The sequence below is a fragment of the Pituophis catenifer genome, unplaced genomic scaffold, assembly GCF_029215685.1.
Source record: "Pituophis catenifer annectens isolate HBS135680 unplaced genomic scaffold, rPitCat1.0.hap2 SCAF_1, whole genome shotgun sequence".
Taxonomy (NCBI): Eukaryota; Metazoa; Chordata; class Lepidosauria; order Squamata; family Colubridae; genus Pituophis; species Pituophis catenifer.
In genome coordinates, this window is record NW_027256881.1 from 261,560,255 (window position 1) to 261,581,060 (window position 20,806).

The 20,806-nt window shown below is 38.4% G+C and overlaps 2 protein-coding genes across 2 annotated transcripts in view; one reads left to right on the forward strand and one right to left on the reverse strand.

The window, feature by feature from the left end:
* LOC139327657 (anoctamin-3-like) overlaps positions 1 to 20,806 on the reverse strand; it is a 75,152-nt gene that overhangs the window by 24,493 nt on the left and 29,853 nt on the right. The window contains exons 9-10 of the mRNA XM_070957544.1: positions 19,450 to 19,546; positions 14,830 to 14,890 (exon numbers count right to left, since the gene is read on the reverse strand). Coding sequence (XP_070813645.1) covers positions 14,830 to 14,890; positions 19,450 to 19,546 — 158 coding nt within the window. The remainder of the gene's footprint in view (positions 1 to 14,829; positions 14,891 to 19,449; positions 19,547 to 20,806) is intronic.
* MUC15 (mucin 15, cell surface associated) lies at positions 675 to 5,478 on the forward strand. The gene is made up of 3 exons (XM_070957543.1): positions 675 to 1,311; positions 3,358 to 3,513; positions 5,294 to 5,478. The coding sequence occupies exons 1-3, from the start codon at positions 675 to 677 to the stop codon at positions 5,476 to 5,478; spliced, it is 978 nt and encodes a 325-aa protein (XP_070813644.1).

Consider the following 20,806-nt stretch of genomic DNA (forward strand, 5'->3'; position numbering starts at 1 on the left):
TGTAAAAATAATGTAAAATGGATTATGATGATTAGATGCATCCCTATCAGGATCTCATTAAATTGGGTCAGATGCTCCAAAATATAATCACAGATTGCAGTAAACCTGGCCTATTAGTAGATTGTTGTAAGGATATTAGTAGAACAGGAGCTGGGAGCATAATTTTAGCATTTCTTATTGATGGGGTTCATTTGCATGTCTTTGGTTTATATTAAATGGAATTGCCTTCAACCAGGCTTCTGCCTCTGTCCCTAGCTATGAAATTAGTCATCTACCCCCACTCCCTCAACTATGGTTTTCTGAAAGCAGGTGACGCTAAATACATAAACATTCTTTTGTTAACATTCTACATAATAGCAGAACAGACCCTCCCTAGGACATCAGAAAATTTGACCTGGATACTAATTACACAGATCCTGAATGTATACAAAACATAGATGTATCTCAGGAAAATATTAGTCTCCAATGTATGAGAAAAATGTATAAACAATTCACATTTACAATTCATTACTGATTTACTGAAATTTCCTAGTTCCTCCCGTTTAGGATATCAGCAGTAGAATAGGAAGATATTTTCTGTGGATATATTAAATTCCATAAGAACTCAATAAATTTTTAAACAGGTTCCCCTTAGGCACACTCTACCACGAAACAAGTATCGAGGCTGTGAAAGAATGCCAACAACTGAAGGCACATTGTTCATTTTGCTGCTGATTAGTCTGCAGTTGGCCAGAAATCACAGTGAAGATGCAGTGAATCCCACATCTTCAAGAAGCAGTGTAAGCAGCACTCCTATGAGTCCAACTATATTCAATGTGACCTCTGATAGAACTTCTACAGAACCTAGAAATATCAGTGCTAGTCCAAATGATAGTACTGTAACAAAAAGCAATACTTCAAGCAACAAGACCACCTCAACTCTGACTCCAACATCATCTCTTCACAGTTTGTTCTTACCAACAAGACATCCACTAACTTTTACTACAAAAGATGTAAAGCATAGAATATCCTCTTCAGGGATGCCTGCAAATACTTCTAGAAGTTATGAAGCCACCACTTACTTCAAGACATTTGAAACTGAATCAAACAGTGTCACCACAACCACTCCTAATATCAGTTTCACAACCAGGGTTTTCCATAACACAACTCAAGTAGATGGTTCAACATTTCGTCCCACTAAAAATCTATCAAATACAACACCTGTGTTGCTAACTACTAAGAGTAGTGCTGTTACAACTAAATTATCAACAACAGCAAATCTATCTCCCAAAGCAACTGATGGCTCTACAGGAGCAAGAGAAGCCCCGAAAGGTAAGAAAATTAATTGTCCTTAATTAATGTCACCACCCAATGCTATGAACTATGCAATTGTACTGCATCTACAGTAGACAGCTTACTGTTGTAATTTGACTTTAAAAGCAGCTGGCAAATAATTTTTAGAAACAATTGTTTATATTGTAGAAAGTAAATATTATAAAGGAATCTAATTGATGAGCATATTATCTCAAGTAATCCTGTTCTTAAAATTATGAGGGAATCAATAAAGATGTTCTTACCAAAATTTCAACACATTGAGTATCACTGTAATAGAATGGAACAAGTCTGTACTACTTTTCTAAAAACAAGTAAGTCCATTTGTTGTTGGTTGAGTGAAAATTATTTATTAATCAAATTTGTATGGTTTCCCCATCTCATGAAAATTGACTCTGGGTGGTATATAACAGTAGTTTTTGTGTAGACTTGTCCAAAGCATTCTAAGAAAGATTTCATTTTTCTTAGGTGAGAATTATTGTTCTGTCTATATTTTAAACTATTTTTTTTCATTCAGTGCATCATCAAAGGGATAGTGACATTTTCCTTTACTAGAATTTATATTTTTACAGAACTAATTAGATGGATTGTAGTTTATATTCTTACCCCATATTTAAGCATTTTCTCCTTTTGCCTCATTAAACATAATTAAGTGGCAACTTTTGGACAGAATCTTCAGGCCACATCTAAGACTCTGGCTCACAGCACATGGCTTGAGTCTTTGAAAAGCCATAGGCTATGCAATTCAGATTTAAATTAGTAATTATGCCAAAATGATCCACAAAGACCTTCCTCTGTTTCCCCCCCCCCTTTCCCCAATAACAGACACTTTGCAATCACTCAACAGTTTTTCTGGTAGTCCTTAATTTACAAGCATTTGTTTATCAACTGTTTAACATTACAATGATGCTGAAAAATGTGATTTATTATTGCTCCTCACACTTATGACCATTGCAGTGTCCTCACCATCAACTGATAATGATTGGAGTGCTTGAAAACTGGTATGTATGTGTTAGGTCGTGGGAGGCAATGAAAAGGCAGGAGGACAGACAGTAACTTCAGCTCTTTATTTAAGTAAGTGACTTCTGCAAAAGCTTAGCTGGCAGCACTCCCTTTTAAAGGGAACAGTCCCACCGATTCAGCCACTGACAACGCTTTACATTTCCCTCCGTTTGAATCCACCAATCAGTGGTAGGCATGCAAATGTCCAGCTAAATCCGGACCTGAATGAAGCCTACATCCCTAGCTTCACTTGCTATTTACATAGGTAACAGTATGTATGTTGGTTGCAGCATACTAGGGTCTATTATCTTCATTTGCAACCCCTCCAGCTGACTTCTGACAACCAAAGTCAATGGGGAAGCAGCAGGAGGTTGCAATTCATGGTGACATGATGTCTCACTAAATGACTGTGCAAAAAAGGTTGTAAAATTGGCTGCATTCATGTGATGCCTCATTTAATGACCACACTACTTAACAACCTAAGGGACAACCTAAGGGACAAAGCTCAGCAGCACTTTTTCATGCAGCTGTTGATAAAAATAGGATTGCCAGCATGATCACCAATGTCCGATGACAGATATGGCACAACAACAAGAAGACTACTCATCAACAAATTTTACAGTCCCAACTGTGGTTGTAAACTGAGGACTACCTTACCTAATATAGTGTTGGAGGAATCCAAACAAAATATAGAATTTTATTCTTGGTTTTTTTCCATGATGCTTTGACTCCAAGGAAGACTGTGGGTTGCTAAAACATTACTGTAGAAAGAAAGCCAGAACATTCATACCCAGTCCTCAGCCACCTGTATGATATTCTTCCCCCTTAACACAAACTTTTCCACATTATCTTTGTCTCTGGATTTTTTGAAGGAAAAAATATCTTTTTCGTTAAATAACCAAGAGTAAATGTTTAGGACAAGCATTCATTTAAACCTTATCTGTGTCTATTCCTGAAAAGTTCTGAATTAAACAAAACAAAACAAATTTTCATTAGTACCAGGTGTTGTTTTCATGAAGATGATTATGTTTATCTGTTTTCCAGAAAGTCATAGTAATGGAGGGGTAATATTTGGAACAATTGTAGGAGCAATGTTAGGATCTGCACTGATTGGCCTGGCTGGATATTTAATCTGTGGTAAAAGAAAATCTGAATCGTTCGGACATCAGCGACTTTATGATGACACAAGAAATGATCCAGGTAATAATCTATTTCAAGAAATAGAGTCATAAGAGTCAAATGGATTTTGTGATTTGAAAGTATGGTTTTGAGATGTGTCATTTTAAAGCAGGGGTGTCAAACTCAAGGCGGGCTGGATGCAGCCCACAGAGTGTTTAAATCTGGCCCAGGGGGCCGTCCTGGAAATAGCAAAGGACCAGCCTGCAGTCCCTCTGGCAGCCAAAACGTTTTGGCCAACAGGGTGCTGCAGGAGGCTGTCCAGGCTGAAAACGGGGCATGGGGGGCACACATGGCTCTCCCATGCCCTGTTTTGGCAAGCAGGGTGCTGCAGGAGGCAACTGTCCGTCTCCCCCACCCCCACTGGCTGGCCCACAGAGAACTACAATGCTGATCCAGCCCTCAAAGAAATCCAGTTTGACATCCGTTTTAAGGGGAGGAAAAGAAGTTATGCAATATCTATATGTTCAGTTCCTCTTCTTCTTTATGCCAGCTAAAAACCATTTTGCTTTACGGTTCATCAATATTTCCTGGTAGTTCTATTGCAAGAATGTGATAGCTATACATTTAGAGGGTAGAAATAGATGCCAGTTGTTACTTTTCTCACATTGCAAATTCAACCTTTGACCTGTGGCTTGAAAACAGTCTTTTCACTCTCATTTCACCTTGAATACTCTTATCCATTTGGATAGGGGCGCTTTACTAATAGATTGCTTTTCTAACTTTTCTTGACAAAGAACTTCAGTCTGTGCTGGTATGAGGTGGATTACCTTGCAGAGCAATTTTATTGGGCATCTGGAGGGAGAAAGGTAGCTGGCACTCTTTGGGTGACAGACAGAGAAGAAGGGATGATGGTCTCATTTAATTTGGTAATGAAACATCTGTAAGAAAACAACCAAGCTTAGAAAGAACCAAAGGCTTGGAGATGACCTCCTGTCTAATTGTGAGGTGCTTACTGATGGGAATCCTGTTGATAGGGGTTTCCAGCTGGCAGATATGTTGATGGGAGAGAGGTCCAATGGTTAGACTGCTTACAGAGACTGATGGTGGGTGGGTTCTTGAGTTGTGCGCAGAAACAGCTATCAGGGATTTCCTATGGGCTGAATGCCAGTGATATATGTAATGGCTCTGAGGGTGGGGCCAGGTGACCTTAATGGGGAAGGTTGGAGTTGATGGGATTGAGGGCAGGTAGGAACATCGAAGTTAAGATGGGCAGAGGGAGATATGATAGGAGAAAGAGGTCAGGTTATTCTTGGGGAAGGCTGTTTTGAAGTATCATACCAAGTTAGCTTTCCAGCCATTTGAACTCATCCCAAATGCCAGGTCATTGGTTTGAAGGCCTTGATTTCTGACTGCTGTTGTGAAATGACAGGTCTGCCTGCAATAAGGCTTCTCTCCACAGTTTTATCATAACTGAGAGGGCATACCTGGTGGGCTACTTTCCAAACTTTCTACTTCTCCCTATGCTATTTAAGTAGGTGCAGTACCACATTTTTATTTTTATTTTGTAATTGAGAGATGGGCAGCTATCTGAATGAATGAATGAATGAATGAATGAATGAATGAATGAATGAATGAATGAATGAATATAAAATTCCAAGTTATCTGAGACCAAAGCATTTCCTGAAAGATATGCCCATACATGGGGTAATCCACATAACTGCATGTATATATTGGATTTAATGTATTGCATATTGCTGTATGCAGGACTTGGTCTAAAATAATTCACATACTGTCTTTAACATTCTGTCCAAAGATGCATTGTTTAAAATATGTGTAAATATTGTCAATGTATATCTTGCAGTTCTGCGACTAGATGCTATACCTGAACCTTTCAATGCAAACTTTGGAGATCTATCCTACTACAATCCCATGGCAGCCAATGAGAACCCCGTCCAGAACCACAAAGAAACATCATACAATGCAATCCCAATGGATGACATGCCATCATCACAGCCTTCAGCAGAAATGCATAAAGCCAGATGTTAGAATTAAGAACATATAGATCTTGTTCCTTCTTGTGGCCCTATAACATTTGAATGTGTGTAAGAAGTGATGATTGCAGGTCATGTCATACTCTTTTTACCATTCTTTTGCATATGTGAGTGCATGTATATATGCCATCCCATTAGAAGAAATGCTGGCAGACTCAAAAGTATGAGTAGACTTCTAAGAACACTGGATCCTTGATCTGAAGTAACCTTTCTTTCTTTCTTTTTTATCGGTAATGGTTTATTGATGGACATTTGGTGCCTCTGCTGTTACCTACCAAGTGCTAATACTACACATGTGACTTACAAATGTAAGTTCTGGTCCATTTGTATTATTTTAGACATCCATGCTATGAATTAAACAAAAACAATCCAAACTATATAAAAATGTTTGCATAATTTTCTTTTAAACCCAAATAGTTTTAAAAAAGTTATTAATCATGATGGAAAAATAAAGGATCATTTACAATCAATATGCTTCAGACTGAGAAATGCTGAACTTTTCTGCTTGATAATATCCCCAAAATATGTGCTAATGTCTACTGAAAATATGACATTGGACAAAAGGGATTTTTCATCCTTTTAAAGAAGAGCAATTTTTCAACAATTCAGCCTCTAAATGAAATAAGACAAATATCACAACATTAGTGATAATATACAGTCTAGTAAATCCCCTTCATCCTTCCAAATACTAATTCTAATGGCATTCAGAACTGAGCATTTTTCTCAAGGAACTGATTGTTTAATACTGAGCAGGTAAACTGTTTTCATGGCGTTGCTTAAATTCAGCGGCAAAAATAATAAATTTTGGCAATGTTGCTCTCCCTCATTTTTTTAAAAAAGTGGTGTTTTTCTTCCTCATAAATCATAATTAAGTCTCCGGAGTGTTCTCTTTCTCTACTTTTCCCCAGTTGGAAAAAAAAAAAGAAGAAGTTTAGAGTTCTCTGCATCACTGCCCATTCAGATATCATCACCAGATCACCCTCCAGCTTTTCTGGAAAAAGGTCTGAGAAAAAAGGAATGTAGAAAAAAGCTGCCCTTCCCAGATTTAGGAAGAGGGTAATTTTGTTATAATACCGTATTTTCCGGCGTATAAGACGACTGGGCGTATAAGACGACCCCCAACTTTTCCTGTTAAAATATAGGGTTTGGGCTATACTCGCCATATAAGACTGCCCCTCTTCCAATGCACACCAAATAAAAATTAAAAAACATCAACTGGCTCACCTACAATGTAAAAGCAGCTGTGCTAGACCCAAAATGGCCCCTGCAACAAGCAGGAACCTCACACAGCCACAAAAAGCCCCCCAAAAAAACTTTCACACTCTAAACACACACAACACAACACAACTGGCTCACCCACAATGTAAAAGCAGCTGTGCTAGACCCAAAATGGCCCCTGCAACAAGCAGGAACCTCACACAGCCACAAAAAGTCCAAAAAACCAACTTTCACACTTTACACACACAAAATTCCACATACAGCTTTGTGAGATTTTGTGTGTTTGTGTAGTTGGAGTGAAACACTACAGAAACACACTAAATCTCAGAAAGCTGCACAAATATTGTTTTATTTTATTTTATTTTTATATGAAAGCTAAATTTAAAACTTCCTAAACTTTAAATGGCTAGGTCTAAAAAAGAACAACTAAAAAAACCTCAATTGACTCTTTTTTTTAAAGCTCCCAAAGGGGAAAAAAACTTACCCAATAGAACAGGGGTCTCCAACCTTGGCAACTTTAAGACTTGTAGACTTCAACTCCCAGAATTCCTCAGCCAGCTTTGCTTTGCTGGCTGAGGAATTCTGGGAGTTGAAGTCCACAACTAACTCCTTGCTTGATTGCAGGCAGGGAGTTGCTTGCTTGCCTGAATAGATTCAGGCAAGCAAAGCAAGGCAAGCCTTGGGACTAGCAGCTGAGGTAAGCAAGCTGGAGGGGGAAAACTTTTTCCCTTTTACATGGCTCTGGCCATCCCAGCTGAGTTGCAGCGAACTCAGCTGGGATGGGATCGACCGTCAGAACTGGGACCGTCAGAGCCATGGTTCTGGCGATCCCAGCTGAGTTGCAGGGAACTCAGCTGGGATCGTCAGAGCTGGGATCCTCAGAGTAAAAGGTAAAAATTTTTTTCCTTTTACGTGGTTTCTGGCAATCCCAGCTGAGCTGCAGGGAACTCAGCTGGGATCGTCAGAGCTGGGATCCTCAGAGTAAAAGGTAAAAAACTTTTTTCCTTTTACGTGGTTTCTGGCGATCCCAGCTGAGTTGCAGGGAACTCAGCTGGGATCGTCAGAGCTGGGATCGCCAGAGCTGGGATCGCCAGAGCCATTTAAGGCTCGTCAGAGCCTTTCAGGCTGGTCTGCCTGGTTACAGGAGAACGACACCCGGCGTATAAGACGACCCCCGACTTTTGAGAAGATTTTCATGTGTTAAAAAGTCGTCTTATACGCCGGAAAATACGGTAGTTTTTTTTCCCATTGTAACAGAGCACCCTAATTTTCTTTTATATTATATAATAAATAAATTACATAACTATCTAATTATTAAGGGACGTGGTGGCTCAGTGGCTAAGACACTGAGTTTGTCGATTGAAAGGTCAGCAGTTCAGCGGTTCAAATCCCTAGTGCTGCATAACGGAATGATCTCCTGTTACTTGTCCCAGCTTCTGCCAACCTAGCAGTTTGAAAGCATGTAAAAAATGCAAGTAGAAAAATAGGGACCACCTTTGATGGGAAGGTAACAGCATTCCGTGTGCCTTTGGTGTTTAGTCATGCCAGCCACATGACCACGGAGACGTCTTCGGACAGTGCTGGCTCTTCAGCTTTGAAACGGAGATGAGCACCGCCCCTAGAGTTGGGAACAACTAGCACAAATATGTGAGGGGAACCTTTACCTTTACCTTTATCTAATTATTATTGGTAGGTCAGTTTAAAATCAATAGCCATGTTCACCAAAGTGATGTCTCCTCGATATGCTAGAATTGTAACTGCCCAACTTTCCAAACTGCAGGCTATTTGGGAATTCAAGGAACTTGGAGCTCCAGCTCATCTGTAGCACATCAGGCTGGAAATAAAAGAAAGTTAGCAGACTAACAGAGTTGGAAGGACCTTGGAGGTCTTCTAGTCCAACTCCCTATTTAAACAGGAAACCTTATATCATTTCAGACAAATGGTTGTCCAATCTTGTCTTAAAACCTGCAGTGTTGGCCTACCCACAACTTCTGGAGGCAAGTCATTCCACTGATTGATTGCTCTATTGTTGGGAAATTTCTCCATAGTTCTTAGGATAGTTCTCTCCTTAATTAGGTTCCACCCATTGCTTCCTGTCCTGCTTTCAAGTGCTTTGGAAAATAGGTTGACTCTCTTCTTTGTGCCAACCTCTTAGATATTGGAACACAGCTATCATATCACCTCCTAGTCTTTCTTTTCATTAACTGTACATACTCAATACCTGCAACTGTTCCTAATCTCTTTTAGCCTCCAGTCCCTAATCGTCTTTGTTGTTCTTCTCTGTGCTCTTTCTAGAGTCTCAATGACTTTTTTATATTATGGTGACCAACACTGTGTGCCATATTACAAATGTGGTCTTACTAAGGCATTATAAAGCTATACTTCACATGATCTTGATTCTAACCTTCTGTTAATGCTGCCCAGTTGTTATAATGCAGCCTAAGATATAAACCATATGCTTACTTAATTGTACAGAAGAATAATCAACTTCAAGGCTTTTAATTATTTTTTGTAGATAAACTAAGTCTCAAAGGGAAGCTAGACTAATATACCTGATTTGTATTTCAGTAGAATAAATTTGCTCCTCTTGGGCCTTAGAACAGCATTCACAAATACCGCAACACATGTACTGTTGCATCATGCATCAGGATGGAAGCATGTAAGGACAGGTTTGTATCATATGTCACTGTGGTTTTGCCTTTTAGTGGCTTGCCCTGGTTTCTGTCATTATGTACTATTCCCTGAAGCTCTGGTTTTGCTGTTCAAAACATTTGCACTAAACTACAGCCAACCCTTTTTGCTGGGCGCAAGCTGTGCTGTGGGTCTATTTTCAGTCATATTTTAGCACATATTATATCAGGATCATTTCAAATTGTTTGGGAAAGCATTTCCTGTCCAAAACTAATTTTGTCAAAAAAGGTTGCACTTGAACACCTTCAAGCAAAAAGGGCATATACTCAAAATGTTTTATAAACTACTGTCTTTATAGTATCTTAAAATGGTGTGTCTATTTGCTTTCTTGTCCTGTTGTTTCACCATCATTTTAAGACTTCCATTTCTTCAGAACATGAGCCAAATTAATAAAAGGAGTACATAGAAAATGTAATAAGAACAAGCTGCCTTTCAAAAATAAAATAAAATCTCTCTCAGAATTGATCTTACCTAAAGGGAAGAAAAAAGGGATTGTATTCTAAGTTACCAAACCAAGATTATTTATGCTTCTTATTTTGCCACACCACACTAATAGTTTCAACTTTGCCTTTGTCAAGAATCAATCTTGGTTCATAACATCAAAGTGGGTGGGAATCCAGATGTTCACAGGAATCCATGCTAGAGAATTGGAGGTGAGGAGGAAAGATAGCAATAACAATAGCATTCAGACTTATATACTGCTTTACAGTGCTTTACAGCCCTCTCTAAGCAGTTTACAGAGTCAGCATATTGCCCCCAACAATTTTGGGTCTTCATTTTACCCATCTTGGAAGGATGGAAGGCTGAGTCAACCTTGAGCCTGGTGAGATTTGAAGGGCAGTCACAGAAGTAGCCTGCAGTACTGCACTCTAACCCCTGTGCTACCGTGTTAAAATGCATTTTGATATTCCTTCAGATGCAGATGCTAATGGCAATGGATTCCATTTTCTAGGTTGAAACAACATCATAATCTTCTGCTATTTCTTGTCCCCAACTCTAAACGTATTAGAGTTGATACTATAGCAATTGGCAATTCATTTTCTGTTTCCATACCAGTTCACTTGTTTCAATTCCATCAAAATTATAATTGTAATTTATAATTTTATATAATTACTTTGAATATAAAATATTTCTCCTTTAGAAAGACCAATTATGTAGAGTTAAGATGCTTAACCAGAAGACCCCAAATCTTTAGGAATTAGGAAAGTTCATCCTTAGGAAGGAAGACAGCTGCGTGATTTTGGGCTACTCACTCACTCTCAGCCCAAATTATTTCACAGGGTGGTTGTTATGGGGAAAATGGGAGTTGGGAGGATTATATACCCTGTCTAGAATTGTACAAAATAAAGCTGGTTTAGAAATCAAATCAAGAAAAAAATACATAAATTTAAAGTCATATAACTAAAAAGAAGCATGTCGCTTGCATTTACACTAGTTTCCAGACTTGGAAAAAACAAATTTTCTCTATCAGTTCTATAAAATTGAAACAAAGCAGAGGATTTTATGTAAATACACACCACAATAACAATAACAGCAGTAATACTTAAATAGAGATAGATCTGTAAGAACAGCCACATCTTTTTAACTCTTGTAGAACATGTAGTTTGGATCAAAAGCTTCTTTTTATGAAACTGTATTGGGGAGATACATTTATTTCTATACCATAAGAAATAGCACAGAAACTACTCCAGATGATGGCTCCTATGACTGGCCAGATAATATTGTTGTTCTTTTTCATACAAACACATGGGTAGTCTCTGGAATGGAATGGGTAACATGCTTTATTACATAAAATGAGGTATGTGTTTAGGCTAGAGAGCTTAATCTGTTCACCTGGTTAGATTGTTTAATCTCTTTTGCAAGGTTGAGGGGAAGATGAATTGCATAACCTCATGTATTGTAAGGGCCTTTTGATGGAAGGACAAAATGCAAATATTTATTTACTGTATTATAATTGTCTTCCTGGCCAAAATGAAGCTAAAGTACATGACTATAATTAAACCTAATTCAAAACAAACAAAGACATACACACACCCCTAATCAATTAAAGTTTCTTGATTTTAGAAACAATGAAAGGTCAAACTCCTGCCTGAATAAATGTTGGGTTTGCAAGGAGAACAACAGCCTGGAAGTGAAACTAGCTCAACCTCTTTGGTAAATAATTGCAAAAGCTGGGAAGAGCCACAGAGAAACCTTCCCTCCTTGTTCAGCAATTGTGCCTGTGATACAGGGGTGAAATCCAGCAGGTTCTGACAGATTCTGGAGAACCGGTAGCGGAAATTTTGAGTAGTTCAGAGAACTGGCAAATACCACCTCTGGCTGGTCTCAGAATGGGCTGGAAATTGAGATTTTGCAATATCCTTCCCCTGGTAAAGTAGGACGTAAAGTGAAATTTGGATATAAGAGTGAAATAATACAGGTTTGGCTTGAATGATCTCTAAAGGTCCCTTGACTTGTTATTGTAAGAGACAGTTTCTGAGTTCAAAAAGTCAAACCGCAGACTTAGCTAATGTTCTCCTTTCATGTCAAAATGCAGAACTAAAAACCACATGGATCAGCATGAATCAGCCTTTTTGCCCAGCAACAAGGGGCCTAGCCATTAGGACTGATTTCATATATTTCCGTGTTTTGCTGCTTTGGAGACTATAAGAATGTGTGTCTTTAACAGAATGTTGTTCAGATGTTAGATGAATATATTTCTGTCTGAACAGTATTTTGGCCAAAATAAAAGTTTTTCTTGATTTCGAAATCCGACTCCTTTAATTTTCTGCAACACTGGAGTGGGGTGGGAATGGTGATTTTGCAGTCTCCTTCCCTGCCACGCCCACCAAGCCCACAGACCGGTAGAAAAAAAAATTGGATTTCACCACTGCTGTGATATAATGGGAAGGAGAACAAGATGCTCTTCTGAAAACCCCAAAGCCAAGGGACGCCCTACAAATGTGAAAAATAAATACATTGTCTACTAACCATGTCACATAGTAAAATAAATGTCTGGTACCTTGTGACTCAATTTTCATTTATTTTTCCTATACTGAAATACCATTTTTTTAAAAAGCACCTTGGATAAAACAGGAAGATTTGTGGAAGTTGCATGAAAGAAATCAGGGAAGAATAGACAAATTTATTATTCTCTCAAGCCTCGTTCTGGTAGTTATTTAGTTCCTACAGATATTTTTCAAGACAAGGCAAAAAATCTGGAAGGGACAGCTTGATTGACTCTTCTCTGCACAAATTTGATTTATTGTCTGAAAAGTGGTTGTCTTGTTCTTGTTATCTGTTTAGTGCATGCATATAGAGCATGTCAAGGAATAGCAAGACTCTCTCTGTGTGTACACACAAATTTTAGTACATAAGTGAGACAGTTGGGAGGACCTAATGAGCATAAAAAATGGAAGGAGTTTTCATGATATTGTTGTGGCCACTATTCTGAATTTGTTTGGCCATATTGTGTGGACCCCAATAGTTAGGAGATGCCAAGAGTCAGAAATCAGAAGAAAAGTAACGATGGGGAAAGAGCACGCAGGCTAAATGCAAGATAGCAGCAATAGCAACAGCACTTAGACTTATATACGGCTTCATAGTGCTTTTACAGCCCTCTCTAAGTGGTTTACAGAGTCAGCATATTGCCCCCAACAATCTGGATCCTCATTTTACCCACTTCGGAAGGATGGAAGGATGAGATTTGAACTGCTGAACTGCAGCTAGCAGTCAGCTGAAGTAGCCTGCAGTAATTTATTCTAACCACTGCACCACCTCAGCTCTTAGATAAAGAAGAAGTGATAAGAACTCAAAGAGGCAAAGATTTTAACCCAGTTTTGTAGAATCTTACAGGGGACTGTTCTTGCAAGGGTTTACTGGCTGCTGGATGCTCATTCAAAATGTTTTAATTGAAGTCCCCAATCTTGCAGAAAGAAGTCAATGTGATTTCACTTGCTTGGTTCCTTTTGCTATTCATATATTTTTGATAAACCACTGCCTTCTTTAATAATTGTTTGAAATTATGTCAGTGCTGAAAAAATGATTTTTACAACTGGTCTTCAAACTTGCAGTGTGGTCACATGATTTGGGCACTTTGCATTCAATGTGTATTTATGACTGTTGCAGCATCCTGAGGTCATGTGAGCTTCACATTTTTGTAAGCTTCACAAAAATCAAAAGTCAATGGAGAAGCCGGCAGTGAAATCGCAAATCATGATCATGTGATATCTCAATTAACAAACATTGATGATTCTCTTAACAACTGCAGTGGGACAGATATCGTAAGTCCTTTGTGGCCATGTGGTGTTTTGCTTAATCACCATATCACTTATCAATGGTGTTGCCAATCCTAATTGTCGTTGTTAATTGAAGCCTACTTGTACCATCACATACCCTATCTCTCTTGCACCTTTACATGTGTCCTTCTCATTTCAAAGAAGATTCCGTGTAGTATCAGTAAAAAGTTCAACATTTTAACTGTTCCATAGTTACAATTGCTTTCTTTTCCCCCAATATAAATCTTTCTGATTTTATTTTTTAATTTTGTTTTTTAGCCATTTATGCGCTTTTCATACAGTTTATATGCTCATCATCCACCAGTGTCAGCAGTCAGGCAGAATTCCATCAGGGACTGACTTCATCTTTTGACATTTTCTCATACAGAATACAGACATTTTTCTAAATGCAGATTACCTGACACTGGTGGTTTTTTTTTTAAGTTAATGTTATTTGAATCAAATTTCAGTAGCATATATTGTTTTACACATGCAGTTTTTTTTCCTTAGAGCAGGGGTGTCAAAGTCAAGATCTAGCCCACAGGGCTGCTCTGGAAACAGGGAAGGACTGGCCCATGCTGCCTTTGCCCTCCCAAGCTCCATTTTCGGTTGTGACAGCCTCCTGCAACCCTCTGCCAGTGAAAATGAATCTCAGGAGGGCCGCACGTGGCCTTCCTGAGTTCCGTTTTTGCTGGCACAGTGCTAGAGCCACCGCAGGCACCCCCAACACAAGTGATGTTGAGATGGCCATACCTGCTCTGGCCACGCCCACCTTGGCCACACCTACCCAGTGCCCCAAGGACAAACACAACCCTGATGCGGCCCTCAATGAAATAAAGTTTGCACTCCTGCCTTAGAGGATAGTTATATGCTAGGAAATAATGCTATTCTTTGTGCTGCTGTAAAATTCATTAAAACTGAATATCTAAATTTGCTTCAATGAATATATATGGCAGAATTTCCTTTAAATTTTATGCTCCTTCATCCCTAATTGTAGAAAAATAGATTCCAGACATGTAAAGCAAATGTACCCAATAAAGACATACAGTATGTTCCAAAAGCCTGCCAATAGTTTTAAAATATAATTTTCCATATTACATTTTACTTCAACTATTAAGTCCACTGACTATATAGTGTTTTCTGTTATTTTACATTATTAACATTAAACAGGAACAACTTACCCCATATAGCCATAAAAATGGCAAAGAAGACAGTTCCTCCATTATCAAATAAGTATGTAACCTTAGGAGGAAAAAAAGTAATAAAAGAAATTATGCAAATTATTAATGAAACTACTCAAAATGTTAAGACAGCCCAAAAGGTGAAAGTTATAACAAATTATTGAGCTTCAGCCTCAGCTATACAAACATAGTACAATTTCTTTTAATTTTTTTTTAAAAATCTTTCTCTGCTTGTTTGTGCAAATTAATATCATAAATGCAGAGCAATCTTCAAGATATACAGTATACAGAATCTATTATGCAGACATAATAAGTAATTTGAAGTAATTTGTTCTGGGACAGTTCTTGAAGCAAAATTATGGAACTTTGTGGGGAAAAAAATGGGGCCATGAATTTCAAATATCAGGAAAATAATAATTGCAATTAATTTTAAAGAAGCAGTTCCCCATTTCAGATCATATTTGTTTGCTCCTTGATTTGTATGGCTTTCCCTCCTTCCTGTGTAGACCAACTCAATCTCACAGTAAAACAGGAACAATTACAACAGTTTAACCACATTTCAATTATTATAAATTAGTTCCATCAGAAAAGGCTGGCTGCAAAGGAAGGTCTTGATTCCTTTCCAGAAAACAGAGACTGGGACAAAGCACAGCTCTCAAGGGAGTAAATTGTAGCTTCCAAGCAATAAATAAAAACATCTAAATGCATAAAAGGCCTTCTTCATATGCCAATTAATCAACTTTGAGAAATAAAGGCATATTTTACAGAACCTCTCCAGCTGTGTGTGGTTACTGTTATTATAGAGAGGCAGGGTGATATTGTGGCTGTGTAAGTATTGCACTAGAAATGGAGGGAGTCCCATTTCAGTGGTCCACTGAGTGAACTTGGTCCAGTCACTCTCTCGGACCAGTCTCGGACAGGGTTGAGGTATTCCCTGCTTCAGGGGTGAAATGTAAAATTTGTTACTACCGGTTCTGTGGGCATGGCTTGGTGGTGGTGGGGTAATGTGACTGGGTGGGCCAACTTTCTTTTTTTTTAACTTTTCAAAGCATTTTTTCTAATGCTTTGAAAAGCCTCGGCCATCAGGCAACTCAGCTGGGATCGTCAGAGAGGCTTTTTAAAAAATACCTCTCTGCGGATCAGGCAACTCAGCTGGGATCATCAGAGACTTTTCAAGGCATTTTTTTTACTACCTCTTCAGCCAAGAGGTTGCAGAAAAAAAATGCTTTGAAAAGCCAGCTGAGCCGTGCGATTATCAGAGGCTTTTTTTTTTTACTTTTAAAAGCATTTTTTCGTCGGAAGAGGTTGTAGAAAAAATGCTTTTAAAAGTAAAAAAAAAAAGCCTTTGATGATCGTGCGGCTCAGCTGGGCATGGGGGTGTGGTGCACAGGGATTTTTGCTACTGGTTCTCTGAACTACCCGCCGCCATCGCTATCGGATCGGGTGATCCGGTCAGAACCGGGAGCATTTCACCCCTGCCCTGCTTAGCAGATATACAAGTAACCCTTGCTTAACAGTGGTTATTGGGATTGGCAACTCTGATCGCTATATGATGCTGTTGCAAAGTATGACCCCATGTGATTGTGCCAACATACAACAGTTGTGGCCTTTGTTAAATGAATCCCACATAGTCATTAAGCACTATATCATATGGTCACCATTTACAACCTTCTATTGGTTTTCTCAGTGTCTATGGAGATTCTCACATCCAGGTCACGGTTGTCCCAAAAGTGCTTTTTCATGAGGCAACTGGGCTTTCTTGTTTTTCTTTGAAGACATTTTGCTTCTCATCCAAGAAGCTTCTTTGACTGGATGGTGGGGAATGGAATGGGGAACATTCCCCACCATCCAGCCAGAGCTGAAGAAGCTTCTTGGATGAGAAGCAAAACATCTTCAAAGAAAAACAAGAAAGTCCAGTGGTCTCCTGAAAAAAACACCTTTGGGACTATTGGTTTTCTCATTGACTGCTTGTCAGAAGCTGGCACAGAAGATTGTGCACGGTGATCATGTGACTGCAGGATCATAACCATCCTAATTGTGAGCCGGTTGTCAAGCATACAAATTGCAATGTGATAACAGGAATGCAGCAAGGGCTGCATTTATGAGAGCTGGCTGTAAATCTCACTATTCAACACCATCACTTTGAATAGTCACTGAATGAGTGGATGTTAAGGGGGGATTATCCATAAATTCATGATAAATAGAAAATTCTATTACTGTAGGCTGCTCTGAGCAATAGTTACAGAACATTAGCACTATAAAAATAAAGCACATTATACTTCAAAAAACTATCTGCACTATCACATTATTCATTTTAGGCCAATTACAAAAATGTCAGAATCTAAAAGAAACCGTTCTATAAACAGGATTCCATAACCTACCACTCAGCTTCCTAAGCAACAGACTTTTGATTGTCGGCATGCCAATTAATTAAATCATTGTTCCTTTCTGGTCTCACAAGGCTGAGTCACTCTTATACTCTTAATGATTTAGGGATGGTCTTTTAGAAGGTGCAAATGGAGTGCACCATTTAGATAAGAGTACACTTTAGTGATAAATTATATACGTGTTTTCTGACTGTTTTCAGATTAGATTGGTATTATATACACAGTAGGATTACATCTTATATTTAATTAAAATCCTTGGCAAGACACAGTATCTGTTGAGATTTTGAATTTGATCAATACAAAGGATGCAGATCTGCTCTGATTCTGCTTTACCACAAACCTGCTCTTTGAAATTGCCTCCTTTAAGCAAGGGAGAAACCTCTTGATATCACATGTCTTGTGTTCATAAAGATCTGATCTGCCTACATTTTTCTCCACAGGCTTTTGACTTTGCCCTAGTTTTAGTGAGCTCATGAACTGATTTACAGTTATGCAATTAGTTTCTCATAAGCTTCAACTGCTTGGCTTGAGTCACAAACAAGAGGCTCACTTTGTTTTCAATTTGAGAAAGATATTAATTTGATTGGGTCCAGTCTAATTGGGAGGGGATATGTGAAACTAGATAAAGCAGATACAATGGTTTTGAATCCAAAGGACGCAAGGCCATCTTTCACCTATGTGTCTCCACACCGATTTTTGCTTTCCATAAATAGAAATGAGGTTTCTAGGTCAGGTAACCACTCCTTCCTTGGGTATTAGAATATCAATTTAATTTGTTTGTATTGTGAGTTCCACAATATGTGATTGCAAAATGATTTATCTGGTTTTGGTTGCTATAGACTATAGAATTTGCATGCAACGATTTGATAAAAATATGTGTCTTGATTTTCAAAAGGAAGTAATAAATCCACAGATTTCTGCCAACTGATGAAGCAATCAAGATTTGTTTTACAGATATCGTACACATTTTTCAAGAAGTATACAATACAGATAAGTAACTGGAAGCAGTAATATCACATGATTCTGGAATCAGCTAATCAAGAGCTAAAATATGTACGAACTATTTATTATCCAAAGCAGGATTGTCTATAAATAACTTACTGGCTGTCTCAAAAAAGGGTGAAAAGCAGTCATAAATCACTTTTTTCAGTGCCATTGTAACTTCGAACTGTCACTAAATGAACTGTTATAAGACAAGGACTACCTCGTCTTTATAAATGAAGGCAAATATACGTGTCCCAGGATATTGTTGCAGAATCCAATCTGGGTCAGTCACTGGGACCAGAGGTTTAGTTTTCCAAGTTTTTGGACTTGTGCTGGAGGCCATCTTCAGGGAACTTTTCTCTACCAGAATGTGTGCTTTGGGCTATTTTATGTGTTAAACAAACAAACAAACAAGAATATACTTCCCTCTCCCTCAGATTGTGAACTAGGAAGGAGGTGTAATCTGATAAATACGACACATAGAATAGCCCAAAGCACACATTCTGCTGAGAGAGAAAACTTTCCTAGGGGATGGGCCCCAGCATGAGTCTGAACACTCAGAAGACTAAACCTCTGGTCCCAGTGACCCATCCAGATTGTTCTTTACCTTTAGATTCTATCACAAACATTTTATTGTCAACCAGCCCTATGATTCTTGTGAGATAGTGTACACAATGAAATGGCATGATTGACTGCTATTTAAAGATCAGTGCGATTCTGGGTATTAGGAGGAAACTATAACAGGAATAGTTTTCAGTGGAAGCTGGGGAGGGGAGCGAATGGCTTAAAGGGACAGGAGGAAGAGCCACTATTAAGGTCAGATAAGAGGGGTTTGAGCCCAGGGCAAGAAAATATTGTACTGTGAGGAAACATCTCAGACTAGCTCCTGCCTAGTTAGAACATAGAATATAGAATAACAGTTGGAAGGAACCTTGGAGGTAATCTCTTCTAATTCCCTGCACAAACAGGAGATACTATATTGTTTTAGACAAGGGCTGTCCAGTCCACTCTTCTTGAAAGCCTCCAGTGCTGGGAGACCCAAAATCTCACTCTATGAACTCACAAGAATATAGAGTGAGAGAAAGAGGGAAGCACATTCAGACTTGTAAGATTCAGTTACAGTATCACAGCTGTTACAATAAGACTAATCCTGACCTACATGGCCTTGGTTTCTTATTTTAGCCCACCTTGTTGGGCTCACAGAAGCCCTCTGGGAAACAAAAACCAATTGTCATGGAAAACCAGTTACCTTTGCATAGATGCAGCTTTCATTGAGCTTTTGCAGTGTGCAACTCTTCTCACACATGGGGCACATGATGGTTTCATTTGCTTCACAGATCTCTTTGCTACAGCAGGGATGCAAGAAAGCAAATGGTTATCCCAAAAGATGCAAGTTACATGGACACTGATGATCGTATTTGACACCATTTGCAGTTTTCAAGGAAACATATTTTTTTCGCTCTCAGTTTGGCGTGGAATAAAATTTACTGCAGACACAAAAGAGTACATAGAGTTTAATTGTGATGAAAATAACATTAGCTTTTTTGCTGTCAACAAATAGTTTTGGATTCTTCTTAAAAACTGTCATGGAAAGAGTGCATCCCAAGGGAGGAATATAGGGATTCCAAATTGTTTTATAGAACTCTTCAGTTTGTATTGCCTAAAAAAGTAGAATTAGACAAAAAATCTCAACACTCCCTTTGGTGATAAGAAAGTAGATAATTTTTGTAACATGTTTGAGTCATTCATTAGGAAGTTTTTGATCTTATTTTTCAATCCAAGATCAAACATTTCCAGAACTCTTAGCCCTCTTTATTGGTTAATTCAAGTCATTATATGTATAAATAGGGACTAAGATGTCATATTCTAGTTTTAACCAAGGAATCATCTGGCTGGTTCTTTATGCATTTATGGGGATATAAAAGAATTTTCCCACAGTTCCGGATGAAGATTAAACCCAGCTGTAAATTATTCTTCTGTGAATGGGGATTAGACACTTTTGAAACTTTTATAAATGGCTACATCTTTTGGTTTTCTTTTTCTTTCCAACATGAAAATGCCCCAAATCTTTCTCTCTCTAGAGACAGACTAATTCTCTTTTGCTGTAGTTCCTGGATAATACAGATATCAAAGAGACACAGGTGTAAACAGTCCCTTTTGCCAAAGAGATAATTCTTTCTAGCTTGCTAGAGTAGAAAAAAGACAAACCTTGATTTCATTATAAATAAGGCTTGCATTTAATGCATAGCAATCAGTGGCATTCTTTCTTGCATAGTAATTTCATTAGCCTTTTTGGAATCAGATTATTTATCAGACCTTTTGAGCAGTGGTGAAATGTAAAATTTGTTACTACCGGTTCTATGGGCGTGGCTTGCTGGTGGTGGGGTAATGTGACTTTTTTTTTTCTACTTTTAAAAACATTTTTTCATCAGAGGCTTTTTTTCTTTTAAAAACATTTTTTCTACAACCTCTTTGGCCAAAGAGGTTGTAAAGAAATGCTTTTAAAAGCCTCTGACGATCACAGCTGAGTTGCCTGATCGGCAGAGGCTTTTTTTCTTTTAAAAGCCCCTGACAATCCCAGCTGAGTTGCCTGATCGGCAGAGGTT